We start from the raw sequence: 15,769 nt of genomic DNA, 5'->3' as shown, positions 1-15,769 counted from the left end.
TGAACTAAAATTGGTGGGCAAAATAATTGGGGGAAAAAAATGAGTTAGAGAGAGTACCGAATTTGAAGGTCATATCGGATCTCGCACAACTCACCGGCGGAGATTCAGAGGTGTGAGAAATTGAGAACGGTGAGTGAGGTGAGAGGTAAGAGGAGAGAGGCGAGGTGAGAGGATATGTGCCGGCTAGGTTATTTTTACATCAGAATGAATAAGATGTGGTACTTTTTTTGTCTAGAAACTTCATTAGTACTTTTTTTTTTGTTATGTATAATGTTTTATGTACATATGGGTCGGGTATAATGCGGGTATGGGGCGGGTCCAGTGGGGAGGGGCGGGTATGGGGCGGGTCAGGCGGGGCGGGGTGGGTATAGCTTAAAATTCACCCCCGCCCCATCACCCATGGCGGGTATGAATTGGTGGGTGGGTTGGTTAGGGTGAATAGGATTGGGTCTAGGTCAGTTAGGGTGGTGGGGCTGGTGGCGATGGTGGTTGTTCATAAGTTTTTTTTATTAGCAGCGGTGGAGGTTGGTGGCACTGCTGAGGGTGGCGCCGCATGTTTTTTTTTTTGTTTAGAATGATTTTCGAGGGAATTCCCCTCGCAAATTTACGACAGAATTAGGTCCGTCAAACGTTGTCGACGGATTTTTCCGGTGCCGAAAAATCACTTCCGACAAATGAATTCCATCAAAAAATTGGTTATGACGGAATTTTCGTCTAAAAAGGTCGTTTTTCCTACCAACCCTTTTCCGACAACCGCTTACGGCGGAAATTCCGTCAGAAACGGGTTTTTCGATGGATTTCAGGGTGTTTTCGACGGAATTTTTCCGTCGAAAATGGGCTGTTTTTTAGTAGTGAAGTAACTTAGTTTTAGGTATCACGTTGCATACATTGTTTGGTGATGAAATTGTGAAAAAGGAAGAGCAAGTAGAGGCCGCACTAGGGCTAGAATAACGATTCCTCCCAAAAAGAAACGTTATTTTAGTGAAGCAAAGAACCCTAACGCTGTTGTTTGTAAAGATTTTTTAAAATTTAAAAGATAAAAATCATTTAACTTTTAAAGGTAATAAATTAGGAAAATATCCTATTTAGAATAACTGATTTCCAATATATAATCTATTCAAAATTTAAAAAGATAGAAATTTATTAGGAAAAAAAATCATAATTAGAATAAGTGATTTCCAATATTAAAATGCAATTTCTATACTTAAAATATATTGATTCCATAATTTTTGTTTATTGATTAGTTCGAATCATTGTCCAGGTTCATCGTATTATAAATTGCCATCGAAGTAAATTCTATTATAATAATTGGAAATGTCCAATGTTACGTTTGGTCATTATCTTTTTATAATTAATAAAATTCAGTTAGGGTTATGTCATATTTGTATTTGGGTCAATACCTTTATCACAAACAGTGTTTATAATTCGATCTTCGATTTTTTGGATCAAAAAAAGTTGTGAAAAAAATAATGTGTTACGGTTTCTTCTCAGATTTTCATGACGAACATATATTACCGAAAAACTTAAATTTTTTTATTTCTTATACCTTAAATCGCTATTTTCGAATCCGATGCTTGATTTTGTACAATTAAAATCTATAATTCAAAGATTAAGAAACCACCCACAGGGTGATAGAAATCGATTATGTGTACCATAAAATTGCGCAGTGGCTATATAAATCAAGCCTATTTTTCGATCTCAATTGATGCGCGATTGAAATCAAGGTACATGGAACATAAAATCGTGGTTGATTTCATTATTTGATGAAAATTTTTGATGAACTAGGAAGAACATTGATGAACGTCGAAGAACGACGAAGAACAAATTTTCGATTTTTAATTTTTTTTTGTCTTAATTTTAGATTTTATTAAATTAGATTTAGATAAAATAATTTCGAAATTAAATTAAGAATTTCAGAAAATCAATAATTGAAATCTGAAAAATAAGAAAATGAATTAAAAAAGCAAAATACCTTAACTACCCTTAAATAAGGTTTGACCAAGCTAAAAAAATAAATCTAAAAACAACCAATGAAAATTAAGTATAGTGATGGTCATTGCGAGAGTGACCATACTAGAATTTTTACATAATCTATGACCTGCTTTACTCATTTAATCCTTGATCACTTCCTATTACTAAGGATCAACATTCAACACCCACTTATAGAGCCAACCTTATCACCACATTACCTACAAATCTATCTTTTCCCTTCATTTTCAGGTAGAATACACATCTAGATGATAAATTTTTGATTTTTAACAGGGAGATATACTGACATGTCACTGATCTTATTTAATGGCTTTATAAACATCTAATATTTATTACACAAGTTTTTAAAAATTGTACTTAAGGTGTATCTCATCACATATAAAGGATATCAAATATATAATAGTTGGTGTAGGTTATGGTTTGGGTCGGTTTGAAGGTTAGGTGGGTGGCGGTTGTGGTTGGTAGTTTTAGGGTTTGATGGGTGGGTCGGTTAGGGTGAATAGGATTGGGTCTAGGTTAGTTAGGGTGATGGGGCTGGTGGCGATGGTGGTTGTTCATAATTTTTTTTTATTAGCGGCGCGGCGGTGGAGGTTGGTGGCACTGCTGAGGGTGGCCTGGCGCCGCATGTTTTTTTTTTTTTTTAGAATGATTTTCGAGGGAATTCCCCTCGCAAATTTATGATGGAATTGTGTCCGTCAGACGTTTACGACGGATTTTTCCGGTGCCGAAAAATCACTTCCGACAAATGAATTCCATCGAAAAACTGGTTATGACGGAATTTTCGTCTAAAAAGGTCGTTTTCCTACCAACCGTTTTCCAACAACCGCTTTCGACGGAAATTCCGTCGAAAACGGGTTTTCCGATGGATTTCAGGGTGTTTCCGACGGAATTTTTCCGTCGAAAATGGGCTTTTTTTTTAGTAGTGAACTAATTTAGTTTTAGGTATCACGTTGCATACATTGTTTGGTGGTGAAATTGTGAAAAAGGAAAAGCAAGTAGAGACGATTCCTCCCGGAAAGAAACGTTATTTTAGTGTCTTCGCTTCCGAACTCATTTCTGGTATAAGTAGACCAATTTCGGCATAGGTAAAAGTCATGCTAAATATCCCTTGAACTCTACTTGGGAGAAAGGCATGAATGAGGTTTATGAGTTAAAACTCATTGGCGACTCCTTATTAGTTTTTTTTTCCAAAAAAGCGTAACGATAGGATCAACTCTAATTCAAGGTCCCCAAAACAGTCATGAATTCAAATCCTAACACACCCTAAAAAAGTGTAAAATTCTAGGCTTTAAAGGGTCATGGGCATAGAGGAGAAGGATCTCTTACGATGGACACACCCTCCTTACACAAATACATACATAAATTAGAATCAAATAAAGGTTCCTTCATAAGGTCGTTGAAAATATCTTACAATGTGGTACATTCCTTGTGCGCATTGCTGAAAAATGCAGCCTTTTCTGAGAAACGGTCTAACGATTTGTTATAGCCAAAGGATGATAATTATTTGATTCGCTTAAACACATTTGATAATTCGATAACCGTTGTCGAATTATCAAATGCGTTCAAGTGATTCAAATAATGATTACAAACAAATTGAGGGCAAAAGATGATTGATATTTTGATAAGCCCTTACACACAAATAAATCCGGCCTAACAAAAAACAAACAATTAAACTAAAAAAAACTAACGACTCCACCACATGTACATACGGAGACAAACTAATATCTACACCACTTGTGTAGATTTCTTGAAACTTAAAATGTAACACTATAGAAAAACAAAATAAAAGGGTCAAAAATAGTCTAATCTTCGAAGAAATTAGACTAAATTAGACTATTTCAGCCTAAACAACCAAAATATTATAAACCCTAAAACAGAAGAGGAAAGATGAGAGGACAACTAGGTTCTTTTTTTTTTTTTTTTTCCAATTCGATCCTTTTAATATTGCTTTGTTGCCACAATTCCTAAAAATGTTCTAAGTTACTGCTAAAGCTCCAAGAGTTCAAAATAGTGCTCAAATTCCTCTGAGAGCTTCTAGAAATGTACAAATTCCTACAACTGTTCAAGTGGCTACAAGTGATCAAAATAATGCTCGAGTTCGGGCCTGTTAACTTCAGCTCCAATCAGTTCAGTTCAGCTCCTAATTTCCTTTTCTCATAAAATATTCATTTCAGCTCTATTCAATTCAGTTCAGCTCCAATCAGTCCAATTCAGTTCATTGCAACTCTAATCAGTTTAGTTCAGTTCAACTCAGTTCAGTAAATGTGAACAGACCCTTAAGCTTCCTCCTATAGTTCATAGAAATGCAAGGCTAATTGGTTTTTGTCTTATATAGTAGGGCTGAAAATTAGATTTGGTTATAATTTACATATAGGCTTATATTGCGGTTTGGTTTTCGAATTTTCAAATCCTAAAATCGAAATCAAACCACATTTTTTTATAAAATCTCAGACCACACCAAACCATATTAAAATAAAATTGAACTGCATAATTTGGATTAATTTCCAATTCAGTTCGGTTATAAATTGTACTCCCTCCTTTTTGTAAATACTTGCTTCACTTTCTTTTTTCGGTCATTTTTAAATACTTGCCCAATTTCCTTATTTGGAAAGTTTTTACAATATTTAACTAATTTCTCTCACCTAGTGGACCCACCATGATTATATTTTATTAATTTCATATTCTCTTTCCTCCAATTCTCTTCACTACTTTTTCTTTTTATAATTTTTTATTTTTCCGCCTATTCCACTACCTTAATATATTATTACTTTATCTAATTTCTCCTAAAACTCCGCACATGGAGAAATTGAGTAAGAGACTGTTCTCTTACGTTGAAATTCAGTTCAGTTCAGTTCAGCTCAGCTCAACTCCTAATTTCTTTCTCTTATAAAATATTCAGTTCATTTCAGCTCAGTTAAGTTCAATCAATGAGAACAGACCCTAAGTATCTAAAAACGGAGGGAGTATTAGTTTCAACCCTAACTACAGAGTACCTAATTCGAAAGACGACGTGGACAAAATACAAGGGTGCCATCTAAACCCACACCGTCCAAAACCAATAACTTGTTCATAGTCTAACACACACACTTGTACCTCCCCTTTATATAATCCACACCAGCAGGCAGCGGCTAGCATTACCTTTCTCCTTCACTCTCTCTCCTCTTTCCCATTTCCAACCGAAGCTCCTCGAAAAAAAAGCTTCGACAAAAATGGCGCTCCGAACTCTGATGACCAGAAAAACCCTAGCTTCTGCATCTTCAAACCAAGGACTTCTTCATCAATGTCGATCGTTGCAGACTTTCTCTCTCCCTGACCTTCCGTACGACTATGGCGCTCTTGAGCCTGCCATTAGCGGCGAAATCATGCAGCTTCATCATCAGAAGCATCATCAGACTTACATCACTAACTACAACAAAGCTCTTGAGCAGCTCGATGATGCTATTGCTAAAGGCGATGCTTCGTCTGTCGTCAAGCTTCAAAGCGCCATTAAATTCAATGGCGGAGGTTCGATTCTCTCTCTCTCTCCTCTTTAATTTTTCTTATGCTTTGATTTTTCATGTTATGAGCTCGGATTCTTGATTTTTCTGGAATTTGAATTTGTCTACAAGTTTTCATCAATTTGACTTTATTAGATTCGAGTCGTACAACGATGATGAAATGTTCTTGATTTTTTCACGATTGCTCTAACTTTCGATTTCGATTGTAGTAATTGTTTGAGTGATTCAATATAAAATTTGGATACTTAAATGCAAATCTTAGTTGTTTGTAATAGTTTTTATTCATCAGATTATAGATTGGAGGCATATGCTATATGAGAACAATTTTAATTTCTTTCACTGTGAGATTCATTAAGATCTTATTGTATTTTGAAGTCTTCAGTTGTATTTCTGTGAATTAGAAGCATTACTTCTTTTGTGATAAGATTTTAACTCATTTGATTGCAAATTGGAGTTATATGAGTAAACAGTTTTGAATTCCTTCAACCGATTAGAGTCATCTTTCGCAGTTTCGCTGTGAAATTTGTACAGCTCTTATCAAATTACGAAGTCTTCAGTTATATGGTTGTGAATTAAGACTTGAAAGTGAAGTCTATGTGACCTTAAATTATGTGGTGGTGGAATATTGGAATTGACTTCTTTAGGTTGCAAAAGTCAAGGGGAAGGGGGAGGGTATTAGCAATACTTGGTACTTTGGTAGATATGAGAGGTTTTCTCAACGCCATTGCTCTGTGAGAATCTGTTGAAACAGGTTTCATCAAATTTGTTTTGAGTGTTAAGAGGTTGAAAAAGGATTGAAGAAGATTGCATCTACGAAGTGTGAGCAGCAAGACGGACAATTACTGGCTTGTGTCTAGTGTTTTCCGAAGCTGTCTTGTTGCCATTGTACTTGCAGATTGTGGACTTGTGGTCTTCCAAGAATCTTAACTGCTTCTGTATTATCCTTCCTGCCGGAATTTCAATAGTTGTCAACTGATTGATTTTATGCATTGTCTCCTACATTGTCTTTTGGCATTATATGTCTAATTATTCCATGATGTTTCAATGTATTCTTTGCTTCCTACAGATCCTACCTTTTAATCAGTGTTTTATTCATATCTTTGAGTTGATTTTGGACAAATTTAATGGCAGGTCATGTAAATCACTCTATTTTCTGGAAGAATCTTGCTCCAATTAGTGTAAGTGTCAGTACTGAGGTATTATTGTTATCTAGTTTGTGTGAAATTAGACAGATGATGTAAATGATATCATGACATTGTTGCAGCAAGGAGGTGGTGAGCCTCCAAAAGCTTCACTGGGTTGGGCAATTGATTCAAACTTTGGCTCTCTGGAAGCTCTTATCCAGAAAATGAATGCTGAAGGAGCTGCCTTACAAGGTTCTGGATGGGTGGTAAGTTTCAGTCTTAGAAACCTTTAGTTGACCTTTCTTCTTTTACCCCTTCTTAACTGTGTGATAATCTGAATTCATTGGAGCAGTGGCTTGGACTTGACACACAGTCGAAGAAGCTTCTTGTTGAAACCACTCCAAATCAGGTGAATGCCCAGAGGCCCCAGATTGTTTTCTTTAATTAATAGGAGCAAAGCTTGAAATTTCTTGTGTTTCTAACGTGATGTTCTTAGAAGGAAATTCCTTTGTACTCAAATTAAGACAGAGTTATACTGTGATAGTATCCTCTTTCATTTGCATGTTGGCTGTTGGGTTTTCTAGTCTGTATGGTTGTTGTTAATGACAGCTAATTTTTTTTATTGTGTCAGGACCCTCTGGTAACTAAAGGACCAAGTTTGGTTCCTATACTTGGTATAGATGTGTGGGAGCATGCGTACTACCTACAGGTAATTCTTTAAAGATATTCTCTTTTTCTTTGTTTTCTTTTTATTTTAATGATTTGAACGTTTTTGGTCTCTAATGTTGGACTCTCGCTTGTATGTGGTCAAAAAATTTCATTATTTGTCCTTCTTAGAAAACCTGCAGAATTTTTGTTCGCGTTTTCCTTCTTGGTTTACTTTATATATTGATGAAGTAAGCAGAAAGTTGTAGTTTGTTCACATCAAATTGCTATTTTAACCAGATTGCACTTTTAGTATATTCTATTTTATGGTAAAGAAAAAGATATAAACTGATAATGGGTCATGAGCTCATGACTGGCCTTTCTGGGAAGCCAATCTCTATTCAGCCTAGTCAATGTTCCTTTGCCTCCATTGGCTGCATTATGAGCTCAGTTGTTTCTAGTTTGACTTTTGAAGCTTGCAGACAGAGGAACCTCTAAACTGTACTAAATATTTCTACACTGCAATAACTGCTCACATTTTAGCCCTCTCCTTATCTTGGTGATTCTTGGCATTTCTGTTGTTAGCTTGTCTCTGGGAAGCAGCCTATCTATAGTCCTTTATTAAATAGGGGTGAAACTGTGCGTTTGGACCTTTTTAAACTTTACTTCAGAAAAATTACTCTTGTGCAATGTGCATTGTTTAAGGATGTAGGGGTTTGCCACCTAGATGAGTCCTTGAAAGGTTACGTAATGGATATGTATCTTTTGATAGATAAAGCTGAGCGCTAGTAAACCTCTTGAAGTCAACATACCAAGATGGTCTTAGAAACCGGTTGCACAGCATAGAATACGTAATAGGCCTTTGAGGTAACAAGCTGTGGGATTTTTAAAAAGTGCCAGCATAAAAAGTTTACAAGCTATGGGTTTTCATCTTCTATTTTCTTTTTATTAGGCATCAGGAATTTGAACCTTTGAGGCAGATGTTGTTGAAGCAAATATTGAGTGTCTGCGAGGTGGAATGCATGTTAGTCTGAGCTATCTACCGTAGGATTCCACTTCCTCTCAAGTATGCGGAAACAGAGCATATCAATATCCTTACTGAATTAGATGAACAACTAAAGTCTTTTATAACATACTAACATAGACAACAAAGAGATTCATCTCTAACCCCCATGCTCCTCAAAGGGGTCATTCAATACCCCAAGTACCTTTGCCATTAAGAAGCCCCTTATATTCTACGCATCATTCTTTTCCTCAACTCTATAACCTGACAAAATATTTAGCATACAATCTTCTTCAAAAATTACTCACCCCTGTGATTCCGATTGAATTTCAGCTTCAGATAGATGTCATTTCTTTTGATCAATGGCAATAACAAAACAAAGATAGATGAGAAGGGGAAAGTGGGAGGGGGGATGGGGGAGCAGAGAGAAAACCTTCAAACTTATATCAAATTACATAGCCCTAATTTCTTCCTCACTTCACCAAGCAAGGTCAAAGCCAAATTTGATTGTTAAGTCTATTTCTCTCATGCCTTCCTCCAATTTGATCCTCTTTATACAACCGGAATGGGGTAGACTTGCAGAGAGGAAGAGCCCACCACCCATTTTGTCCTCCCCTGCAAAATCGCTGAACCAGGACCCTGCCTATTGTCCCAGTTGATGCCTTAGGAGCCAAACTGCTGGCATGCTATCCAGCTTGCAATGACTTCAAACGAATAGAGGATCTATGTTTTCTTGTGGACTAACTTATTGATTAAAGGCCATTTAGCGTCTACCAAAGACATCAAATTTAAACCAATAGCATGAGTATAAGAGAACAAAACCAAATCCTTTTTTCTAAAAAACTTAATCTTGCTAATTTCTAACTTAATTTGCTAATAATTCTTTCTTGTTTTGGAAATCTAATGTCCTCTGTGCTCCATGCATGTTATTTTCCTGTCTTGCATATATGAACATAAGCTAGCCTTTTGTGTATATCCATGCATGTTTTGTTGACATTTCTGCTGTTTTTCCCTCTTGCAGTACAAGAATGTGAGACCTGATTATCTGAAGAACATCTGGAAGATTATGAACTGGAAACATGCAAGCGAGGTGTATGAAAAAGAATGCCCCAGCCACTAAGCTGTTACATACCATCATTTGGCAGAGGAATAAATATAATGCTTTAGAAAGAGAGGAAAGCCATGTTGTGCAGGTCTGCTTTGTTGTCTCATCCACAAACAGGCTTCCTTTCCTCTCCAGGGTCTCGTATTCCCGTTTCAATGTTCTGTGTTTTTGACAGATTAATAAACTTGTCTTAACTACTGACACTCACTGAGGCTTTTTCATGTAGATTGTGTGCAGATCTTCTGTTCCTATTTACTCCATATGTTATTTTACCTTCCAAAATCTGTTAGTCAGTACACCATAGTATGTGGTTATGCGATATCGGGTGAGATACCCATTCTTGCTGCTTCCAAAGTTCCAAGAGTAGCTCCGTACAGCACCCAAGCTTAGTAATCATCCTACTTGTATAGCAAAAGCTTGTCATGCTATCCTACAATTTCTGTTATGCCATGCTTTAAGTTCAGAGAACAGCAAACATATCACGTCTTCTGTCTTCCCTTGTTCCATCAAAACGTCGATATGTTATTGTGGACAAGTGCAGACGCATAGACTGAATGGTTTATTTCCATAACTCGTTCCTGAGCTTTTGTTAAACTTGAACACGATATTCAAGATTAGCCATATTTCTGTGAGCTGAAATGCTGAATACAGTCTTGGACTTTAGGCAATGACTTGTAGGGTGATTTTGAGCGTCATATGTCGCATTACTTATACTACCTCCTTTTCTTATTATGTGCAACAAAGGGGTATTATTTGTGAGACATAAAATATTCCTTTGTTGCACATAATAAGAAACAGAGGTAGTATACTCTTTTTGTTGTTTTATTGGCATGTATTCTCAAGTGCTGGTTTATGTCACAGTGGCCACTAAGCCTGTGGTGCCTCATTTCCCTTGCAAGTGATTGTAAGATGTGGTTTTCAATTATAAGAAATGCTTAAAATCATAAATGTGTATTATTAAACTGTTTAGTTCAATCTAATCTCAACTACTTTTAATCTCAACTGTTTAAATATTAATGATTAATCTTGTCCATTAATATATCTGACTTCTAAATTATAAATAATTTTAAATTTATTTTTTTGTTTTTGCAAAAAAAACTCTCACTGCCATTGATGCAATTCCAAGCATTCAACCTTCAGCCTAAATCTCATTTAAATAGGTATATGGAGGAGCAACTATCATGAATTGGATTAGATTAAAGTATAACCAATTAAAATCAATGGAAAATTGGTAACTAACCTTGAAAAAAGGAATACAATTTTATAGATTGGATATTTTTATACGAACTACATGGATATGTACAGTACATAATTATTTAATTACTCTTCCTTTCATCCTTGCACTAGTTAATTGATGGATTTCATGTTAATTAAGTGGATTGTTTTGTTATTCATACTTTGAGAAAATCATCAATGGAGTAGTTTACTGTGTAGAGAATTAAGGAAAACAAAGAAATTTAATTTCTTAGGTATTTTTAAAACTTAAATCAACGGCCCCAATTTACAGAATGATAATCAAGGGTGTAGATTTCATTTTTGTGGTGGCTACAATTTTATTGTAGCCATTGCAAAACTGTCCCGGAGTACAAATCCCCTCAAAAAAGATTACGGAGTACAAATTCCCTCAAAAAAATTATGGAGTACAAATTTACAATAGTAAGGTGTGTTACAAAGTAAAAGAAAAAAAAAAATAATAAGATAGGGATTGATCAATTGAATTATTGCAATTGAATATAATTGTAAGAGAAAATTGTCAAGCTCAATTTTGACGGTTGAGTCCTCTGACAACTTATAATTAGTACATTTCTACTTCTCTTTATTATGTGAGGAATAAATACTAGAACTAGGAATATAATGTAGGGACTGGAGTATGAATGAAACCACGACAACACCATGTCCTTGTAATAGATGTTTTAAGCACACAAATACATTCTTCTAGTGCTCGAGAACAGGGTAAAAAGACTAGATTGCATGAGATTAGATGTTTAAGCACACACAACTTTGATCACAACTATCTTTAGGTTTGCATTAATATGATTTATAAAAACTTATCCAACTATCTACTTATTAACATTTGGTGATCTTATAACAGAAACTAACTTATCCGAGAATACTTGGGAAGCATCTTATGTAAATCGTATTCTTTCTTGTTGATCGGTCTGCCTATCACTTGTTGAAAGTTGAGGTGCTCCTTGACATGATCCATCTTTGACAAAATATGAAGTTTTTTTTTTTTTTTTTTAAAAAAAAAATCTTTTATTTTTTTTAATACAAAATATAAATCAATTAATCAATAATCTAATTAATCTAATATTATATAAATAAAGTAGGCATTTTTCGGCAGCATTTGGCGCGCTACATAAGAAAAGGTATTATTTTGTCCAATGAAAAATTAGATTAATAATTTATTTTAGAATTTAAAAATTTACTCGCCACCTAAGCAAAAGTGACGAATAATATTTAAGAATTTTGACACATACGTAAAAACAATGAATAGAGAATAATTAAAATTTAAATTATTTTTAAAAACCAATAATTATCTTCTCTTAAAAAAAAAATAATAATAATTATCTATATGGATGCAAATTTTTAAACAAAAGTGATGAATGAAATTTTAAATATTTGCCATGTAGGTAAAAACAACAAATAGTAATTTATTAGGATTTTATTTATTTAAGAACACTAAATTTTATCATTTTTATTTGTTCCAAAACTAAAAATTATCTTGGGAGCACCATATAAGAAAAAGTATATTTTCGACCAATTAAAAATTAGATTTCTATTTTATTTTAGAATTAAAAAATCACTCGCCACCTAAACAAAAGTGACGAATGAAATTTTAAATTTTTGCCACGCAGGTAAAAACGACGAATAATAATTTATTAGAATTTTATTTATTTAAGAACACTAAATTTTATCATTTTTATTTGTTCAAAAACTAAAAATTATCTGTTGTCAAAAAAAAACTAAAAATTATCTTTAGATATTAGGATTTATATTATTTAAAAGGAAAATTGTAAACTAATAATCCCATCTTTACCCCGTCTTCCATAAATAATCCCACCTTTTGAAATTTCAGAAACAATCCCACCTTTGACAGGGATCTTCCACTAATGATCCTTTTGACCTACAACATGTTAAACCGGTTAATAATTTTTTTTCTTAGTCTTTCTCCTTGGACCACCAGTCCACCACCATTCCACCCACGCAGCTCCTTCACTCACCATACCAGCCTACCTGCTCACCACATTGACACCTCACCTAGCACCAACAACATGTTGCTGCCCTTCTCCCACTTCACCACCAGCGGCAACCGAAAGCAGCCGCGCTACTACTACAGCCAACAGCCATCGCACCAGCCACGACTCACACACCTTTCTCACAACAAATTCGCAACAGAAGCTCACAACAAGCAACTAGCTTCTGCAACAGCCAATAAACCACCGCCTAACCCACCTCACAACGCCGCATCAACGCGCCACCAATGCAGCCCACTTACAACCGCCGGACCTCCTATTCAATAGCTGCAACATCAATTCACACCCACAATTCAGCCCCTAAATTTGCCCCAAAAATAATTTAAAAGAAATATCAAGGGTCGATTTTGGGCTTTGAAGCCTGAAAACTCCATCCCCAGCCCCTAAAAACCCGACCCATCCTTGAAAACCCAAAACCTAGCCTCGAAAAACTCGACCCCAGCCACCTTCCTCAAGTTAGTGAAGGAGAAGAAGAAGATACGAAGAGATCATTGAGAAGTTGAGATTAAGTCGGACGCCTAGGTTGGGTTGCCGAGGAAGGGAGGCGGCTGCGACAGTGATATGGAGGGGCGGGGGTGGGGCTAGCCCCGATAACAATGGCGGGGGTTAGGGGTTTTGTTTTTTTTTTTTGTTTTTTTTTTTTATTTTTTTAATTATAAAAAATAGAATAAACCAACTAAAAGTCGACACGTGTCTCATAACCTAGTAAAACCGGTTACCAAAATAATTTAACCGGTTATGGATTGTTAGTGGAAGACCCCCGTCAAAGGTGGGATTGTTTCTGGAATTTCAAAAGGTGGGATTGTTTATGGAAGATGGAGTAAAGGTGGGATTATTAGTTTACATTTTTCCTATTTAAAAAACTAAAAATTATATTTTAATATTTAAAAAATATAAATTATCATTTGATGTTAATAGTTTTATGTAAATATCTGATGATATGATACTTTCATACAAAATTTTAAAACTTATAATGCAAGAAAAAAAATTAAGAGATCACCAAAAAAAGATATTTATATACAAAATGTATATAAAAATTCGTGCATCGCACGCCACATAAGCAAAAGTAATATTTCGACCAATGAAAAATTAGACTTATATATTAATTTAGAATTTTAATTTTCAATCGCCATTTAAGAAAAAATTGACAAATGAAATTTGAGAATTGAAAACAAAAAATAGTAATTTAAGATCTAAAATATAAAAAAAAAAACAACAAAAATTATCTTTTATATTATCTTTTACATTAGGATTTATACGAAGTATTATTTTAACAAATAATTAGAAATTAAAATATATATTTTGATTTAATGATTTTATCTAACTATCTGACGAATGAGATGATATTTATTTCACTTTATAAATTCAAGTTCTATATATACGTAAAATTTGAATAAGAATAATTTAAAAGTTAACAAAATATTTTACCTTAAATTAATGTTAAAATAAGATAACAGAAAATAAAAACAAAAAATATTAAGAAATTACAAAAAAAATATACAAAATGAAATATTTAAAAATCGTGCATCGCACGGGCTTACATCTAGTATATATAAATAAAGTAGGCATTTTTGGAGAGCATTCGGCGCGCCACATAAGCAAAGGTATATTTTTGACCAATTAAAAATTAGATTTCTATTTTATTTTAGAATTAAAAAATTCACTTGCCACCTACATAAAAGCGACAAATGAGATTTAAGAAATTTGTCACGTAGGTAAAAAACAACGAATAATGATTTATTAGAATTTAATTTATTTAAAAAACTAAAAATTATCTTTTTAAAAAAAATCATCTTAAGATATAGGATTTATATATCTAAGATAATCTTTATAGTGTTTATAATAAGAAATAAAAATTATTCCTTAATTATAATTAAATTAAAATTTGTTATGCCTACCACTATAAATTGACGCATCCTACAACACCAATAAAATTTCATATCAATACAAAACCAAACCAAGCGAATTTTGTGTCAGTTGTGTCAGTTTATTTCATCAATGGTTGCGTAATTCTTAGTTTAATTTTTAAAATCCATGTTTTAATGTAAATTTGTGATTATTGCTTACATTGTGTTTATTTACAATACTTAATGATTATATGTTTATGTTTTGTTTACCAAATTTTGTTTTTACATGTAGATCTAATATAATTAGAGAATTAAATTCGAGCAAAAATGATTGGAAAATCAAAGTACGAAGAGGTATTACATCTTTATAAATCGTTTACATTTATTAAATTTTTTATAAACCTTTATTTTTATTAATTAATTATATTATTAAAACATTACATATCGAAAGATGGAAGCCCGTGCGATGCACGGTTTTTTTTATACATATCTGAAAAAATTATTTTTCATAATGTTAAAAGATATTTTTTATCATTAAATTTAAATTCTAAATAACTATTCGTAGTTTTATACTCTATAAAGTATCTCATTATCATCGGATATTAGGATTAAATTTTTAATGTGAAAAGATATTATTTTGTTTTTAAAATTATATATTCTCTTTGAACTTTTGTTTGTATAACGAAAACGTGTTGTTCATCTATACATATATAGATATAGAATCACTATTTTTCTTTCACAAACAATAACTTAGACCATCATTATTCTTTTCCCTCGTATCAACTTTATACGATGAAAAATTAATAAATTAAACCCAAAACTATATGGTAAAATAAAGACGGTGGGAGAAATAGTACGAAAATATGAATTTATAAATTTTTAAATAGTTAAATGAAAAATATAAAACAAGAGTGTTGCATTACCGAAATTAATCTAATTGAATAAAATTAAATTTTTATAATGAACTTTCATTATCACATTTGATTGCTTGATATGAAACTATTACTCAATCAATCTTTAGAATATAGAAGTTGCCAAAAAAAATTATAATAAGATAAGTAGTATACTAATATCATGATTTTTTGAACGAATGAAGCGTAGCATGAGCATAATAATGTGTACAAATCATTAATATCATCCCTAATGAAAAACTAAAGTGTTAAAAAGTTAATCATTACTCTGCAAAATAAATCTAGAAGGTTGATATAAACCTCAACCTTTTATGACAATATTACTTTCCATCCACCAAAATATTGAAATCAATGACCCAACCAATGGTGAGCTAAATAACGTTTATATGGG

At 33.4% G+C, this 15,769-nt stretch overlaps 1 protein-coding gene across 1 annotated transcript; it reads left to right on the top strand.

The window, feature by feature from the left end:
- Positions 1-5,082: 5,082 nt before the first annotated feature.
- LOC110723183 (superoxide dismutase [Mn], mitochondrial-like) lies at positions 5,083-9,709 on the top strand. Its single transcript, XM_021902514.1, has 6 exons — positions 5,083-5,493; positions 6,618-6,664; positions 6,751-6,876; positions 6,963-7,019; positions 7,242-7,319; positions 9,280-9,709. Exons 1-6 carry the CDS (start codon positions 5,199-5,201, stop codon positions 9,376-9,378), a joined length of 702 nt encoding a protein of 233 aa, XP_021758206.1. The 5' UTR covers positions 5,083-5,198; the 3' UTR covers positions 9,379-9,709.
- The last annotated feature ends 6,060 nt before the right edge of the window (positions 9,710-15,769 follow it).

The sequence above is a fragment of the Chenopodium quinoa genome, unplaced genomic scaffold (assembly GCF_001683475.1).
Source record: "Chenopodium quinoa cultivar QQ74 unplaced genomic scaffold, ASM168347v1, whole genome shotgun sequence".
Classification (NCBI taxonomy): Eukaryota; Viridiplantae; Streptophyta; class Magnoliopsida; order Caryophyllales; family Amaranthaceae; genus Chenopodium; species Chenopodium quinoa.
This window is presented reverse-complemented; position numbering and strand designations above follow the sequence as displayed.